Raw genomic sequence first — 17,690 nt, 5'->3', positions numbered from 1 at the left:
GCAGTTCGTTCTGTGTCCATTTTATTTCTTTTCTTCCACTTTGCTCTTTTCACTTTGTTTGTCCTCCGGTTTTTATTTTCTTACTGTCATTATCATGTTTTATATTTGTGTTTCTATTGCTCATTTACTTGCTTCGTCCGCTCAGTTCCTCACTGACTGTCCCAGGATCTCTCCACTCATCTGTTTACTCTGTCCTTCTTTTCTTTTTTTTGAGGGGGGGATTTTTTTCTCTAATTTTCTATTTCGGCACACCTCGTTATTTTTTCCACCTTCGGCCATTATCCCCAGATTCCTACAATTTTTTTGTTGCCTGTTTGTCATTTGCTACTGTATCTTTTTTTATCTTCTTTCCTTATTTGTTTTTTCTCCCTCCTCTAGTGTCTTCCTTACTGTCCCATCACTGTCCTCCCTCCATTCTCTCCATCACTCCCCCTGCCATTTTCTGTCTCTTTACTCCCCTTGTTTTCTCTCTTTGAAACCATCTCTGTCATGTCTCCCAGCTTCCACCATTATCCGCCTAAAATTCCCTAAATTTTCAGCATCTGCTCGTTGTCTTCATCTTTCTCGCTCATTTGTTTCCATCTCCCCTCTTCCTCCATCGTCCACTCATTTTTCTTCCCTCTGTCTTTACGCCCCGGCGAGGGGATTCTGGAAAAGGAAGTAACACACAGTGGCCATTTCCTCCTTCTCCTTGTCCTCTCCTCCCTTTCTCGGTTTCCATCCCTCCATCCCTGCGTTGCGCTCCTTGGGGAGGGCAGTAATAATGGTGGAGAGAAGGAGAGAGGGAGGGCGGTGCGATTATTGTCTTGTCGGGAGTCAGAAGAATCGATCGGCACAGAAATATGTGGTGCGAGAAAGAGGTACTGTATCGGATATAATAAACACTCTAGAGACATATTCGGAAAGCGCTCGCCCTCGTGCACGTACGCTCGTGAACACACATGCATGCAGCCGCCCGTGCACACACACTCGTGCAATCACTCTCTGTCTCTGACTCACACACACACACACACACATGCACACAGCATGTGTTAACAAAACACAGTTGTGCATAAACTCATACAAACACTCAGCGTTACTCATTCACTCTGGAGAGGCCGTTACAGTGCAGCTTCCTCAGTAGATGCATGAAACAAGACATTTATGAAACATATAAACTCCTTAACTGTTGTACAGATCAGTGTGGGTGCTTTGAAATTACATATTTGTGTATGTGTTTTCTTATTGACATGTGTTTTCTGACATAAAACTGTAACCATGACACACATTCTTGACAACCAATTGAAACTAAAATATCTCTCTCAAATATTTCATTGAAAGATTTTAGCCTTGTGAGCTGTAAAGCTGTAACATATGGCGGGGTTAAATGAATTTTAGATGTGATTTTTTTTTCTGGTTTCACCTTTATTTTTTTATCAGACATCTATGATGTCAGTACCACCTAAAAAAAGGCAGAAGAACCCTTTAATACTGGTTGTTAAAGTGTCAGCATGAGTGGAGACATTAGCATGCAGCACTTTGTTTGCCTCACAGCAAAGCCTCAGCTTCAGGCAGGGAAACATGTTTATTCTTAATGATTAACACTCTCACAGGTACACACACAAACATGTGAGGAGCACACACACACACACACATACACTTGTGCACACATGTGGGCACACGCGCGCACACACAGAGTGATCTTTCATTGCTGTTGCCTGGCAACGAGTCTGTGTGTCCTGTGCTAGCAGAGCGCTGTCCAGTGGTGCCATGACCGCTGCAGCTGACCACTACTGAAGGAGAGGGGGAGGAAGGTGGAGACGGAGGGGGGTGGGGATGAAGGGATAAAGACACAGGGGGAGAGAGGGAGACAAATTAGAGTTTTAGTCAAACAAACATTACTCTGAGACAGAAATCATCTATTTGTGGTGGACGTTGAAGCCTAATGGAACTAATCCTGCAAAGTAGCATCAGACAGAAGCACCGAAAAAACCTTTTAGGAAGACAGACAGAGACTAATATTAGGAACCAGACTTTTCATTCAAAGTCTTAAAAATAACTCAAAAGCAGACTAAATTCTGACTTACATATACATACAGGCAGGGTACAAACTAAGCACCATCTACCAGCCAAATGCTGGAAAAATATGTAAGTGGCAGGTCAAATTTGAATATTCACTGGCCATTTTGCCGGTGTACAAATAAGTTAATTTTGCATCCTGCATACAGGATTTGTGAAGATTATTGGTTTGATTTAGTCGGCAGCTTCACAATTGGTTCATTACACTCCGTATATTGTACAAACAATTGCTTATCACAATTAGACGGTGGCATGATGTTGTTTTATCAGTGCATGTAAACAGTATTAAAGGAACAGTATGTAGGATTTAGTAGCATCTAGCGACGAGGATTTCAGATTGCAACCAGTTGAAACTTCTCTTATGTGCCAAGCGTGACCTGCAGCTTAGAGTTCCTTCCGTGTTCATAGTTCAGGAGGTTTTTACTGGGAGCTGAATTATCCGCAGAGGTCTCTTCCTCTTGAAAACAAATGGACCATATGATTAAAACCAGTAAAAACACTGAATAAAGCAGCTTCAGGTTAAAAATCAGTGTTTCTCTGATGCTGTTTGGTTTGTCACAGGTGGGCCGCTAGCTCAGCACCTGCCAGTGCTTGGCTAGCATGTGTCGACCTTCTTTTCTGATAAGATCCAAACGTTCAAGAGGTTTCCAGCAGGAGCCAAATTATCTGCAGAGGTCTCTTTCTTTCCAGAAGAAACAGACCAAGTGATATATACTGGTAGAAACACTGAAAAAAGCAGCTTAATGTTAAAAATCTGTGTTTTTCCATTGTTATTTCACTTGTCACAGAGGGGCTTCTAACTACAGTGGCCAACATGAAAAAACTAATTGCCCTGTCCAGAGACAGTGTTAGATTTGTCCATCCTGAGCTATTGTAGAAACATGGAAAATGGAATCATGCGACATGGCGATCTCCATGAACAAGAACCCGCTCCCTGTGTAGATATAAACGACTCATTCTAAGGTAACAAAAACATAACGACTCTTACTTTCAGATGATTATACGCTAAAGTTAACATACGTATGACATTATATTTAATTTCTGCCAAGACTAAATCCTGCACACTGGACCTTTAAGCTTGGGAGAAGTTTTGGCTAACACTTTTTTCTCTTTTCTTTTTTTATTATTTGCATTGAGGACTCATTATTTCACACTTTATGAGACCAGGCAGAGGTTTGCTCTCACTGTAGTGGAGCCACAAGTGTCAAGGTGAGCTAGTTACCAGTCTGCTGACCCTTAAGTTTGCCAGAGGCGAACTCGCTCTCTTGCACAAAAACATGGTCCACCTAATGAGAATTATCTCCACCAATGTGCTCATGTGTTTTCCACATCAGCTCAGCAAATTTACAAAATCTAAACTGTATGAAAGAGAATACAAAAAAAAACTACAGAAGGGTATATGAAGGTGAGGATGGGATGTCAGAAATTAAATTCGACAGAGAGAGGGAGGTGGGAATGGAGGAATTAAGGGAGCAAGAACAGTAGGGATGGAAGGGGGGAGGTTAGATAGAAGTTCAAGTGAGATGGTCGTATTATAGCTGAGGGAGAAGAGGAAGAGAGGAAATGAGAGAGAGATCAGAATAAATCAAGAATGGACTGAGTGCAGGACAAAGAGGGGTAGGAGGTGAGGGACAAAGTGAAGGAGGAGGGATGCTAATGGGAAGAGTGAAGGTGGAGAACTATAACCAAGTCAACTAGAGCTAACTGGCAGCTTTCTGTACAGGGTGTCTGCACTAATGCTGTCAGTCCTTTTTCACAAGTGTCAAATAGCCAAAAATTCTCACCAATAATCCATAAATACTTGGTTTATATTGGAAAGTGGTCACGTGCACTCCATAGAAGAGACGGCCCCATTAAGCGATATTAAGATATTCTTTTGCAGTATAAAACTTCTATTTTTGCTGCTCAAACATCTAAATATCTAACAATTTGTGAGCCCTGATTATAGTAAGTACGGCTGTGTAAACCTATATAATAAAATGCAGAATCTGAGATAAAATATACACAGTAGGGTGGCATAATTTGGAAGTATGATTTCTCTGCTTAAGGATTCAATGTGGATGACTTAATGCTGCTACAGTCCACCTTATGTATGCAGCATCGTCTCTAAAGCTGAATATATTCTCATTAGATGCAGCCAAATGTGTTCAGATACGCAGCTCTGTTCTCTGCTGCTGTGATGGCCATTAAAATGAGACACAACACACGTTGTCCGTTTCTCAGATGTGTTGCTGGGAATCAAATGTTCAATTTGAACCAGCAGAAAAAGAGATGCAACATGAAACTATCAAATATTCATTCACAACTATTCCCCCATTCTTGGGTCAGATAGTTGAAAGTTGTTTTTTTGCAGATCTTTATATTTTATTTAATCTATGACTTTATAACAGTTAAGTTGAGATGCTTTTTATGGCATTTGGAGGTAATAGCAGAAAGTGATATTTCTCAACTTTCTCAAAAGTCCTGCCATGTCTGTATAATTAAAACTCATGACAAAAGCAAAGCTGTGTGGCTGAAGTTTTATAGTAATTAAAATCGTAATCATCAACCCTTTAATCATTGTTTAACTGGGAGTTTTTTTGCCTTGTTATGGCTTATAACATTCATCGTCACATATTTTTCAATCTTTTCTGTTCCTCTTTACCATGTAACATTAACATTATTAGAGCTGCAATGATTGTTTCAATCATTTCAGTCATTTTTAAAGCAAATACGCCAAATATTCTCTGGTTTCAGCTTCTCAAACGTGAGGATTTATTGCTTTTCTTTGTTATGTATGACAGGAAATTGAATATTTATAGGGTTTGGACATAACAAACAAATCACAGTGGGCTTGAAGAAATTGTAAATGGCATCTTTCCCATATTTTTTTAAAGATTTAATAGACTTAACGATAATATCGATATCAATGATAGTAGATGAGGATGAGAATAAGATTAATTATCAAGTAGGTTTTCACTTGCAGGGAATTTGCTTTTGTCTGTGATCCATGCATTAAACATATCAAGAGGAAAGTACTGCAACAGTCAAGAACCTAAATATAAAATAAAAACATTGTCATAATAATATTGAAAATATACTCATAAAAAATACTATAACATAAGAAATGTGTATGATATAGCTGTTTCAGAGTGATAAAGCTGTACAGTGTTTTGCAGGTTGTGCAAATATACTAATCAGAGGATTGTGCAAAAGTTCATCCTGCAAATATGTGCAAAATAAGCTGAGAATTTTAACTATAAAAGTATAAAAGAGCAGAGTGTAACTTTGTATTAGACGATAACTAGCTCCTACAGCTTTTTAAGTTTAGTGTCTTGTGTCCATTTCACAACGGATTTTAAATGTCCCCTCATCACAGCGGTAGCAGATTTGCCCGTTGACGTGTGTGTTTGTTTGGTAGTGTGTGTGACAGGGGACAGGTGGGAGAGGCAGGCAGCTTGTGTGTGTGTGTGTGTGTGTGTGTGTGTGTGTGTGTGTGTCTCTGTGAGGCGTGAGGTGACCGAGACCATGTGCCTGACCTCTGACATCCACACGCCAAACAGCGCCAGGCAACACCCCCCACACCCCTACTCAAACATACACACACACAGAGAAACCCACGCGCCGTCTGTCACCGGCCCCTGACAGGCGTGACCGAGGCGGGGTGGGTGGGCAAAAAGGAGGAGGGACGGGGGGGTGAGCTTAGGACCCCTCCAGCCATCCTATCCCCCTCTCCCCCCTCCCCCCTCTCACTCATTCCCCCTTTTCTAATTCCCTGACAGTGACCCTGCACCCCCCTGTTTTCCCTGTATCACACACACACACGCACACACACACACAGGCTGGCCATGTCAACAGCAGAAGACAGATACATCATCTGCCCTCTCTCTCTCTCTCTCTCTCTCTCTCTCTCTGTGTGCTATTAGCACTGATAGGATGAGTAAGAACTGAGGGCGGGGGTCTGAATACAAGAGGCTGCTGTCAAACTGCCCCCGGGGCGGAGGAGTGTGTTGGGATGGCGGTCAACTTGGAGGGAAAATTTTACCCTGAAATTGATATAGAAATAAAGATATTGTCAAAAATCAAAGAGATGATGCAAACACACACATTTGTAGATGTGTTAGAAAAAATAAGTTCTGTTTCGATTCTGATGAGAGAAAATAAAACTCCTTGTGTACTGGACATCTGTGACATTTGGGGGTTCGGTGTGTGTTTGATTGTTAGCACATATGAGGTGGTTTGGATGGATGGGGGGTGGGGGTGGAAAGGCCCCATGGCCAGAGGGGTTAGGGGCAGTTATGGGCAGGGAGAGATGGAGGTTGGGGGGGAGTGGGATGATAAAATGATTTTATGGGGTTCCTCCCTTTATATGCTGAGACGATGAAGGAGCCAGGGATAATAACGTGTGTGTGTGTGTGTGTGTGTGTGTGTGTGTGTGTGTGTGTGTGTGTGTGTGTGTGTGTTTGAAGTGTATTACATCGAAGCCCATGTTTGAATGAAATGGATCCAACATCTTAGCAAATTGTATTTTTAAGTAGTGGAAACGTTTTGTGCAAGAGGTGGTGTTTATAGCAACTGCACTTGAATTAGTGATGGTGGCAACGGTACTGACGGGCACAGTGGTCGCATCAGGACTACATCAGTACTGGTAATAGAGGCCGTGATAGTCGTAAAAGTAGCAGCAGCAGTAACAGCGCTCGTTCATTTATTTTTATTTTTGTGTCATGCCTAATCATTTGGCCCATCCCACATGGGATTACAAGACACCATCATTTTTCTAACATCTCCTGGTGTTGCATGTACAAAGCATGTGGAAAAAGAAAGGAAAGAACTAAAAACAAAACAAAAAAAAACACTCCAAATAAACAAAAAATAAATGAAAGAAATAAACCATTATTTCCACGATGGAAGCTTGTATCATATAACATCAAACAAATTAATAAATAAAAATATCACAACACACTCAAAAAGAGAGGTGTGTTATAAAGTTTGCATCCTTGTTCAGTGCACAATTATTTACCACTTGCAAAACACTGCAAACGAAAAACAAAACAACATCCCAAATGAACTGAACACATCAGAAACTACTTCATATCTACAGACTATCTTAATAAAGTGCCTTTTTCCTCTTCTTGGAGGGTTTCCCCAGATAACTCATTTATATGTTTCATATGTGAACAGATGTCTCTGTGTGCCTCATCATATTTACAAAATCCATTTTTAATCTTACTAACCAAAGCATCATGCAGCTCACAATAAAAATGACAATCAAAAAATGGATCTCATTTTCTATATTGTATTGTTGAGTAGTAGTAGTGGCATTAGTAGTGATAACAGAAATAATTTAATGTAAATGTTGCAAAAGACAGTGATTTACAAGGTCAGTAAATCATATATATATATTTCATATGTGTAAAATACAGTTTAGTTAATTCAGTGTGGAGGAAAGTTGAAATTTTTTTAAACATCAGCTTGTGTTTTTTGTGTTTTTGTTCTGATTTCAAGATTCAAGAACCTTGTTGTTATTATGCAAGTACTTACATATAGAATGCTTACAAATGTAAGCAATGATAACTATTCAGTATTTAAATCTAACCACTATAAGTGCAAAATAAAAGTATAAATATTAGTATAAACATATAAGTAAAAGTACAACGAGTGCACAAACATCGGCAGCAGGAAAGGAGGAGCAAGAAATGATCTAATAAAAAAGATTTGTTGCTGAAGGTCACAGAAGTGGATTGAGTTTGTAATTAAGGAGGATCAGATGTGAGCAGAGAAACTTAAAATATGAATTCAAAGTTTTTCTGTGTCTTGGGTTCATCTTATCTTTACAGCTGACGAATGTATGTAGAGATTTTTATTCCAGTTTGAGCTCAGCTTTCAGCCTCATCTTGTATTTCTTAGTGTACCTGTGACTGTTGCACCCCTTTAGAACTTTTTATTCCTCAACATAGATTTTTTTTTTAATTTAAAAGATTCAGATGACTTATGAGGTGCTTGGTACAGCACACACACACACACACACACACACACACACACACACACACACAGTTTTGGCTCAGCATTTCCAGGAGGGTGCTGCCACCATATGGATGTATCATGTAACTGCAATCGTCCACTAACTGAAGGCTCACTCAGTCCTCATAGAATTCGCTCCTTTACAACAGTGATGCAGGTTGATTTTGATGAATGCAGTTTTTTAAATCACAGACGTGACAACACAAACCTTTATTTAAACAATGCTCTTAATGGAAGATTCTGACAAATGGAACAAAAGTAATTATTGGATTAAAAATGTCACAAGATCAGCTACTTCCTACCCGTATTGACTCCCCCCAAAAAATGTTGACTTCTTTCAACACTTAACTTTGATGAGGAATCACCACGTAGGTTGACATGAATGTTTATTATTATAGAGAAGAGAAAAAGAAAAAGTCAACACACAGAAAAAGGGAGGTGTGTGATAAAGTTTGCATCTCTGTTCAGTGCACAGATATTTTACACCTGCAAAACAATATTTTTGTTGTCCGTCTCATCTTTCTTTCAGTCTTCATTTCCACCTTTTTTTATATAAATGAAATAGTTTGTTATTATTGTGTCATGCAAGGCTTGCAAGACACCATGAAATCCAACAATCCAGGACCAGAGTCCAACGATCATATTTTTAGACATCATTAAGAAAAAAGAAAATGGAAAATGGAGCAAAGCAACAAAAGAAGTCTGTATAATCACATCATCATTGTTTAAGACAGAGTTCATGGATCACTCACAGAGACATTTACAGAATCAAAATAACTACACAGTCTATCTTGCCCTCTTTTCCAGGCTTTTGAGACAAACTTAACCACATCAAAATTAAACAACCATTCTGGCTTTTGGTCATCTTAACACCAGAGTATGTCAGGGTTTAGCGTTTGGCATCATAGTTTGAACAGTATAAAAGAAAATATTTCACTTGTTCTTGAAAATGGGAACAAAAACCTTTTTTTTTGAGGTTTTGTTTTTTATTTTTCAGTTAAACTGGGAAAATATATTTTAACAGATCAAAGTCTTGACTGTTAAACCTTGGGCCAACCTCCCAATGATTATATGTTTTCTTTAACAGTGTACCCAATGGGTGTCAGAGGTAAGATCTGACAGAGTTGACGGAATAATGCTAATCAAAATGCTCTTTTTAAAACCATAATTCATGCTAAGTTTTGATTTAGGAGGGCTACAGAGTTGACATGTTAGGGTTAAGACACACCTGATATTAATATTATTTAAGGAATTTATCAAAAAAAAAAAGAAAGCTGACCAGTACTTAATCAGCATTCCTGCCTTTTTTGGAAATCAGGAAGTGAGACAGGAGTCAAGTTGAGAAAAATCGGAGACACATCTTTTAAGTTCCAACATTTTCACAATTATAGCAGTATATTTTCACACCGATGTTATCAGTTCATACTGTTAGTTTTAAAATTTAAAGGCTTTGAGCACATTTATTAATTACTTGAAGTTGTAAATTCTTTTCTAGACCTATAGGGTGTTTTCTGGCACATGGCGAGTTTAGGGGAACAGAAAAAAAATCATGTTTATTTTATACATATAAATCCTGTATAAAATAATGTTTGACCCCAGAAACAGAATTAGTGTGTTGATGAATTTTAAGGTTGTTGTTGTTTTTTTGGGTAGGACATGATTTGTCCCAGTTTTTTTCCTCACATTCAAAATGTTCTCACTGCATCCTGACATCACGCTCTCTTTCTCTTTGTTTCTCTTTCTCCCCCTCTGTCCTTTCTTCCCACCTCCTCTCATCACATCTTGAACTTGTCTGTGACCCTGATGATAAGATTACCACACACACAAACACACACACACACACACACACACTGGGTTTATATATCATTTACAGCAAGCCCTTCTCCTTCATTTGTTTTCAAGCATTCATTCCTCCCTTGTCCATATTTCCTGTGTCATACACAAAATGTGGGCCCTCCGTGTATGTGTGTGTGTGTGTGTGTGTGTTCTCTGTAGGGTATAAAGGAGGCAGTGAAGCAGCAGGACAGAAGCTGTAGTTGTAATTATATCGAGGAAGACGAGGTGCAGGCTAGAGGAGGATGTTAGCTGTGGTTTTATCAGGTGTACTTTGATTATTTTCAGCCTCCTGTCAGACACATGAACCTCACGCAGACAGAACGTGAGCACTAAATCACACAGAGCTTACATTTTGAGCTCTTTCTTACCACGTTTTTATCGAGGTGTCTCTTTTGTTGTTGAGCCGGCGCCGTAGATGAGCAAAAAGTCCCTGAGCTGAAGAGGCGAAATGAGTTATAAAAGCACAAGACAGACGGAAGTTAAAGGCGTAGCACAGGGGGCGAGTGAAGTAGTGTTTTATCCAAGATGGCGGTAGCGGCCATGCTGAGTAATGTCTGGTGCTCAGGTAAGCAGTTCCTCTGGCGTCGCTCTTCCTGGACCAATTACTGCCGCAATCCCAGACGTCGCCACAAACAGGAGGCACAGCGAGGGTAGTTAACGCAATATCTGCCACGAAAAGCTGATTCTTAATCCCAGTCCCACATCCTGAGTCAATAAAGTTTACATTTAAAGAGCTCAATTAGAGGATGGTATCATCAGTTTTGTTGTTGAGGTACATTTTTGCTTAGCGCGGTCGTTTGCAGGTCATATTTAATGAAAACAGGATGAAATTATCAGCAGGGGTAAATCTTGGAAGTTTCACATCATCACTGCAGAGTAAAAACTGTGCCATATCTTCCACACCTGAACTTTTAGGAGCGAAGAAGAACAGGTTTTATCTTGACAGTGATGTATTTCTGATTTTATCCAGCCGAGCTTTCAAAGGGTTTCATCACCAACACAGGAGGTTATCACAGGACAATGACAGTATCATTTCCACTTCTTGTTGTCAAAGATCATCAACTCAGGACGCTTTCACTAATAGTTACTGCTCTCAATTATTTGTTTACAGTCATATCCGAGTGCTCTGTGTTCTTTTGAATCCCCGACAGCAGCAGTTGAACTTTGACCTGCACAATAGTGAGAATCGCACTCAGGCAGAGAGAAAACTGCAGGACTGACCTCTCATTCAGACAGCAGGGATTGTTTGGACCCTTGTTTGTGTATGTGAATGGTGAAAGAGAACAAGCAACAGATGATGCAAGGACAGGAGAGAGTGTACACACAAGTAAATGTATAAAACATGGAGGACTGATTCTATTGAGAAGATTTGTGTGGGTTTCTATAGTGTCATTCAAGAGCTGCCCTGGCTATGTGTGGATTTTATCCCTTCTTTTCATACAGTTATTATTACAATTGACTAAAATGTTCTCAAAAGCACGTAGATTGTGTTAGAAAAAAAATATAGAATATAGTTGTCATTCTGAACTGCACTTTTGTTTTTGTTTTGCTCAAACATGAAATGGAATATGAAATTACTGAATTTATTGCTGTACAACTATACAGGGACGTGGGAAACTGATTACCCAGGACCTCAATGTAAGGTAGCATTTTTTTTCCTTTTAAATTAACGAATGACATATCCAAATTAAAATTGGCTGAATAAATCAGCAGAACTTTGCATATAAAAAAAAATGTGGAAGCCCTCTGCGGCCCCTCTTACCTCTTACAGAAGGCGCAAAATGGTTTAATCCGCCCCTGCAATTGGATTTGTCTGAAGACACAACTAGAGCCAAGTACGGCAGAGATGGCTTACGAATAGGGCCGAGAATTTGATGCTGCACCTCTGCAACTATAGGCTGACCACAACTGCAAACAATATTCATATGCAAGCAAGGGGGAAAATAACATATTTTCATGTGGCAGTTTTGGATTATTTTTGCACTACATTATTACTGTATTTACTCAGGAAGTGACACTGAGACCAAGATCTTACAAGTGAGACCTCAGTGCAGAGTAAAAAAATGAAATAAAAAATATCATGATAATGGGGATGAGGTAGAATCATAATGATGAAAGTAGGATAAAATATACATTGTAAAATATCCTTGATGTCGGTCTGAAAAGGACTAAAATACAAGCATATTATACAAAAATATTTCTGCAGGAAAAATTATAAATTAAAGCAAAATATCCTTAGCATAGGTTTAAAATGCAATAAAAATACAGGTACATCAAAAGTCAAACCTAAAATCAGTTCAACTTCAAACCATTTTTTTTTTTTATTTGACTTGTCGATATCACTGTGTCAACTTTAAATTATACTGTAGAGTGTACGCTAGTCCTGAGAGCGGGTGTTATAAGTATAATGTCTGAGGCAAGTCGTCTTTACAGATGAATAGATACAAGTGCTGATCTCGCCCGACGGAGAGGGAGGGCCGGCCCGCCTTGTGATACAAGACACAATGGCATGTCACACATTTAGTTTTGCCCTTCTCCCCCGATGACTTTTGACACTGTATGCAAGTTATGATTCGGAAAATTATTGCAGTTAATGATGCAATAATCAACCCAGTTTAAACAGATAACACAGTTATTGTATTTATTTTATTCAACATTCATTTTTTTTAGTCAGTTACACTTTTACATCATTTGTGATGAACTGCTTTTTTTAATTTACAACACAAACAGAGAGAGAAACAGAGTCAGTCTGTTTCACCCACTGATACTGTTGGATTTATAAGCATTAGCGTGTGTGCATGTGTGTGTGTGTGTCCAGCGTGTCCAGTCTTCTCTCGTCACATACAGTATAGTGGTCAAATGTTCTAAAGGCGCCTTAATGACAGTCACTGAGAGTGTGTTTTTCACTGTCGGCCAGATATTTGCACCAACAACCTTCTGCTGTTCTAACCATGTAGCATGGCCTTATGTACCTCCATGTATTTTCCATGACCCTTTCTGATGTGTGTGTGTGTGTGTGTGTGTGTGTGTGTGTCTCTTGCAGATATCAGGATGTCTAAAGCAGCAGAAGAGGAGAAGCCTGGGGCTGAGTATCCAGGGGACAGTTCAGGTACACAAACACAAATATATTTCATGACATGAATAATAATGACATTTTGTTTAAAGAATTCAATCATCATGTTTTAATTATATGAATTTTCTCTCATTATTTCAAATGATTGTGATGTTGTTTAAGTCATTGTGCAATTTCTACAACACAGCGAACACACACGCACACACACGAACACACACACACTTCCTCACACTGTCTAATAAACGGTCTCTTTGTGTTTCAGACTCTGACAGAAACAGCCCCGATGACCAGGTTGGTCTTTTACTTTTATTTTATTATATTATTTTGTGTTATTATCCCAGTGTTGTTATTTTAACACAGAAGCTAAAATAATAATAATGATAACAATAATTATAGCTACCGTTATTAACAGTAATTTTGAATAAAATAAAAGTTGCACTTTTCTAAACTTTGCTTTTATCTCCAAATCAAATCAAGTCTTATTTTCAAATATGCAGTCATACACAGTACAACATGGAGTGACTTTGTTAAATGCCTCACTCTGGAATAAATCCAACAAATTGATAAATAGGATAAAAATTAATGTACCAAAAAAATTAATCTGATAAATACATAAAGTTTACTATCTGTAAATTATCATGATACAGTAAATATATATAGATACATAAATTTATAATAGCAGCAATATCTGTATCAAGTCTTCAAAATAACATTTAATGTTACATATCTGTTCATTAGTAGAGTAGAGCTTAATATTTGGTGGAAAATCAATACTTGCTAATACTAATACTAATGCTTTCTCAAATCCTGCCACATGATTGTGAACTTCAGTATTAAGCTACAATACTTGTTGGGTTTTTTGATAGCGTCTTTCTCATACAGTGGGGCTGGAATTAATGATTATTTTCATTATTGATGAATAATTTTGTCATAAAAATGAAACATGGCATGTGTGATATCCCAGAGCCAGAGGTGATGTTTTAGAATAGTATGTTTTATCTGACACACAGTCCAAAACTCAAAAGCTATTGAGTTTATTATCATGTACGGCAAAAAACATCAAATTTGAACATTTACGAAGCGTGAAACCAGCAAATGTTTGGCTTTCTTGTTCAAAGAAATCACTAAAATGATCATTAGATTATCAAAACATTGGCAGTGGCAGTTTTTATATCGTTGTTGATGTTTGAGTAACTGATTGCAGTGTCTGAATCTGTCATCGGATGATGTCGACACTGATGTGCGTGATTTTATTTTTTGTTACTTTTATTTGCCACTGCAGGTCCAGCCAATGAAAACAAGCCCCTTCAGCGTCTCTCCCACACCGGCTGGTAGCAAGGTGAGCCAGATCTGACACGCTTGCTGTTTTGGTCAATCCCAGCTTATAACCTGTCATAAAAAATTGGCTGTCAACAACTTTAATACTAAAACTCTGTATCAGTCAAACCTCTTTTGGTTATATAGAGGCCATGAAGAGCTGATCAATTATTTTTATATCCATTCACCATTTTCATAAACAGTTTCCAGTACTGACCTCTGATTATAATCAGCTTTATAAGAACCTTCCTAACACAATCAGACATGTTCCAGCAGGAAAATGATCTCAAATTGGAGAAAAATTAACAACATTGGCAACCGAGATAACATGCTACCCTGACATTAGCATGTAGCTACATGCTACCCTGACATTAGCATGTAGCTACATGTAGCAGTGTACTTGCAGCTGGGGAAGGACTGTAACAGAGAATAGCGGCACTTTCTACTGTGAGAAATCACCAAGAAAACTTACTTAATGAAACCAGAAATGTTCCAGCATGAATATGATCCAAAATCGTTCTGGAATTTTCAGCATCAGTGACCAGGATCACATGTTTCCCTAACATTAGCATGTAGCTATGGGTAGCATTGTGCTTGCAGCTGAGGAATGACTGTAATGGAGAATAGCAGCACTTTCTTTCATTAAAAATCACAAAAGAGTTTTTAGAACAGTTTGAAATTGAGATTTTTTGCTCATAGGGATCACAGGACAAGCATGATACTGTAGGTGCAAAGTTATTTGCTTACAGTGCTACTCATTTTAGTACATTTTATGTCACTATTGTTTTTTGTTGTTGTCAGATTTAATCAAAAACCGTTGGTGTGTTTTTGTCTATGCACTGAAAACAACAGTGCAATAAGTAGGTGTGGGTGTGTGTATGAACATGTATGTGTATGTGGGTGTGTGTGTAAGCATGTGTTTGTGCTGGCATGACTGTGGTGTGTTTGTAGTCATTGCACTTAATATGCAAATCATACAACTTTGTCCACGCCCACCTTCACTGAGGAGAAGAAACAGTCAGCTGTGAGAGAAAAGGCAGAAAGAAGAAAGGGTGTGAGAGAGGTGACAGTGAGTGATAGACGTACAGATGCAGCACAGTGCAGCGGTGATGGATGGGTAATGACAGGGCTGTGAGCGGCTAACGACAGCTAGAGGTCAGAGGTCAGCAGCTTTGGAGTGTTCCTGACACCATGAAAACGGGGAGGATTGACTCGACCTTCTGGACAGGTGAACGGCAAACACTTCAACTTGTGAATCAGGAGAGGGCAACAATAGACGGAGGCTCACAAAGTCAAACAAGGGAGCGCTAATGAAGTATCTTTGACTTTGACTCTTTTCTTTTCGCCGACAAAATCTGGTTTGTCTCATGATTCTGCATTCTGAGAAACCTGTTCCCTGGCTGCACGAACATTTGTGAGAGGGGGTCCAAAACTGATTTATCACATCAGCTTTGCAGGTCTCATAATTATGCAGCTGCTCAAAGTCTGATCTGTTAAATGTTTGCATTTTAAGACCTGAGAGTGTGTGTGAGAAGCAAAATGCAGAGTTAAAGTAGAAATATAGTAGAAATTATGTCTAAATTGGTATGTTTGCATGTGCAAAATAGCTACAAAAATGATATGTTAAACTGGCTTTGATCACTGAAATGTGTGCACAAGTTGATTGCATTTTGTCAGCCATTTATGTTCACAATAAGTTTTTTTTCTTCTCCAGTATATATGGGATTTGTGCTTCGGGTCTACCTCCTCCCTACATTTATAAGATTAATCATTTTGGGGACAGACTTGCAGGATTCATTTTCTGAAACTGATTTTGTGCAAGTATAATTTCTCATATATTCTATGTATACCCTGTGTATATTCCATGAGTACTGGATTAAAAAAACCTTTCACTGCGCCAGCAAAACAAGAAAAGTCAGATTGTCAGTCGTAGAGGACAATAGCTGTACCTATCAGTGTATGACTGTGTGTGTGTGTGTGTGTGTGTGTGTGTGTGTGTTGCTTTAAAAACCGTCTCTGGATCAATGAATTTACTCACAAAAACATTTCTTTGTGATCTGCTTTAGGGAAAGAGTGAGGAGAGCTCTGAGATGGCCCATAGCAACATCCCCCCTTCCTCTCAACAACAACAACAACAACAACAGCAACAGCAGCAGCAGCAGCAGCAACAACAACAACAACAACAACAACACCACCACACACAGCTAATGCTGGCTGGCAGTCAGCTAGCAGGGGTGAGACGATGCACACACTCACACTCATAATAAATTGTGTTAAGACGAGATGTGACCCCCTTCTTGGCTGACATGGCAACTGTCTTAGCTGGAAAGTTCTCCTCAGTCTTTTTTTTCTGTGTATCAATGATGCTTTTTTAGACTTTAAATAAAAACTGCTTGTAAATGTAACATAGACTGTATATAAAGAAGGACAAGGCAGCTCCATTTTCTCCCACTGTACAAAAATGAAGCCAAAATATCCTGGATACGGCCGTTGCCATCTTGCGCTAGTAACGTTCTGCGCAGTAGCAGTCTCCCCAGTATTGTGTTCCTGCCCATACACCCTTCCAGCCAATACCAAGCAGAGACTTTAATCACAACACACACAGCTGTCAATCATGACATTGAACCCCCTTTTATGTCACCATAACTTATTAAAACCAAACCTATTAGAAAAATGAACAGTTGAACATTAATCACATGTGATTAGAACTTTGTAAAATGACAGAAACCATCTTTAGGTAAAATATATTTGCACCATCATCAGCGCTGATGATCTTCTGTGCATTTTGGCCCATATTGAATAAGTGAAACTTCCTAGTAGTGCTGGTGTTCTTACTGTTTGCAGATTTTCTACACATTAAGATTTTTGGAGTTGTGCGCACTGCCGTTTCTATCAGATTTGATGAGTACCAGTCTCTCTTGAAATTTTAGCTAAGCACAGTGGACTCGTCTCTTCACTATTCGTCATGATTTATCTACTCCAGAAGAAGAAGGTCAATGAGAGTTAGTCTAGATCTGCTCTTTGATTTCAATCCGAAGATTTTGATTTCAAATTGCTGGCTACATTGTGTCCACATCTGTGGTTAAAATGTTACATTTGTGCTCTATCAACAATTTAGAATTGCTCTCACCTGGTAAAATGAACCAAAACTGATAGTTAAATGCTTTAAGAAGTCTCAAACATGCTTTCATGTGACTGTGCCTTCATTTAGTTTATAGTGTTAAGTGCCGAATAATGTGACTACTGTCATGCACTTGCACACAAGAAAAATATTCAGTCTAAGTACATAAATGCCCTGAAGGACAAGAAAGCACCTGCACAACATACAGTGTACAGTATTTGCATTAGGTGAAATACCTAAGCCAAACGTTCTTTAAGTTAAGTGGATGGCTTTTCTTGCTTGTCT

At 38.9% G+C, this 17,690-nt stretch overlaps 1 protein-coding gene across 1 annotated transcript in view; it reads left to right on the top strand.

The window, feature by feature from the left end:
* Positions 1 to 17,690, top strand: part of LOC126384143 (POU domain, class 2, transcription factor 1) — an 87,901-nt gene that overhangs the window by 49,552 nt on the left and 20,659 nt on the right. The window contains exons 2-5 of the mRNA XM_050035078.1: positions 12,938 to 13,003; positions 13,230 to 13,258; positions 14,250 to 14,306; positions 16,351 to 16,518. Coding sequence (XP_049891035.1) covers positions 12,938 to 13,003; positions 13,230 to 13,258; positions 14,250 to 14,306; positions 16,351 to 16,518 — 320 coding nt within the window. The remainder of the gene's footprint in view (positions 1 to 12,937; positions 13,004 to 13,229; positions 13,259 to 14,249; positions 14,307 to 16,350; positions 16,519 to 17,690) is intronic.

The sequence above is a fragment of the Epinephelus moara genome, chromosome 22, assembly GCF_006386435.1.
Source record: "Epinephelus moara isolate mb chromosome 22, YSFRI_EMoa_1.0, whole genome shotgun sequence".
NCBI lineage: Eukaryota > Metazoa > Chordata > Actinopteri > Perciformes > Serranidae > Epinephelus > Epinephelus moara.
The sequence above is the reverse complement of the archived record's forward strand: the minus strand, read 5'-3'. Positions and strand labels throughout refer to the sequence as shown.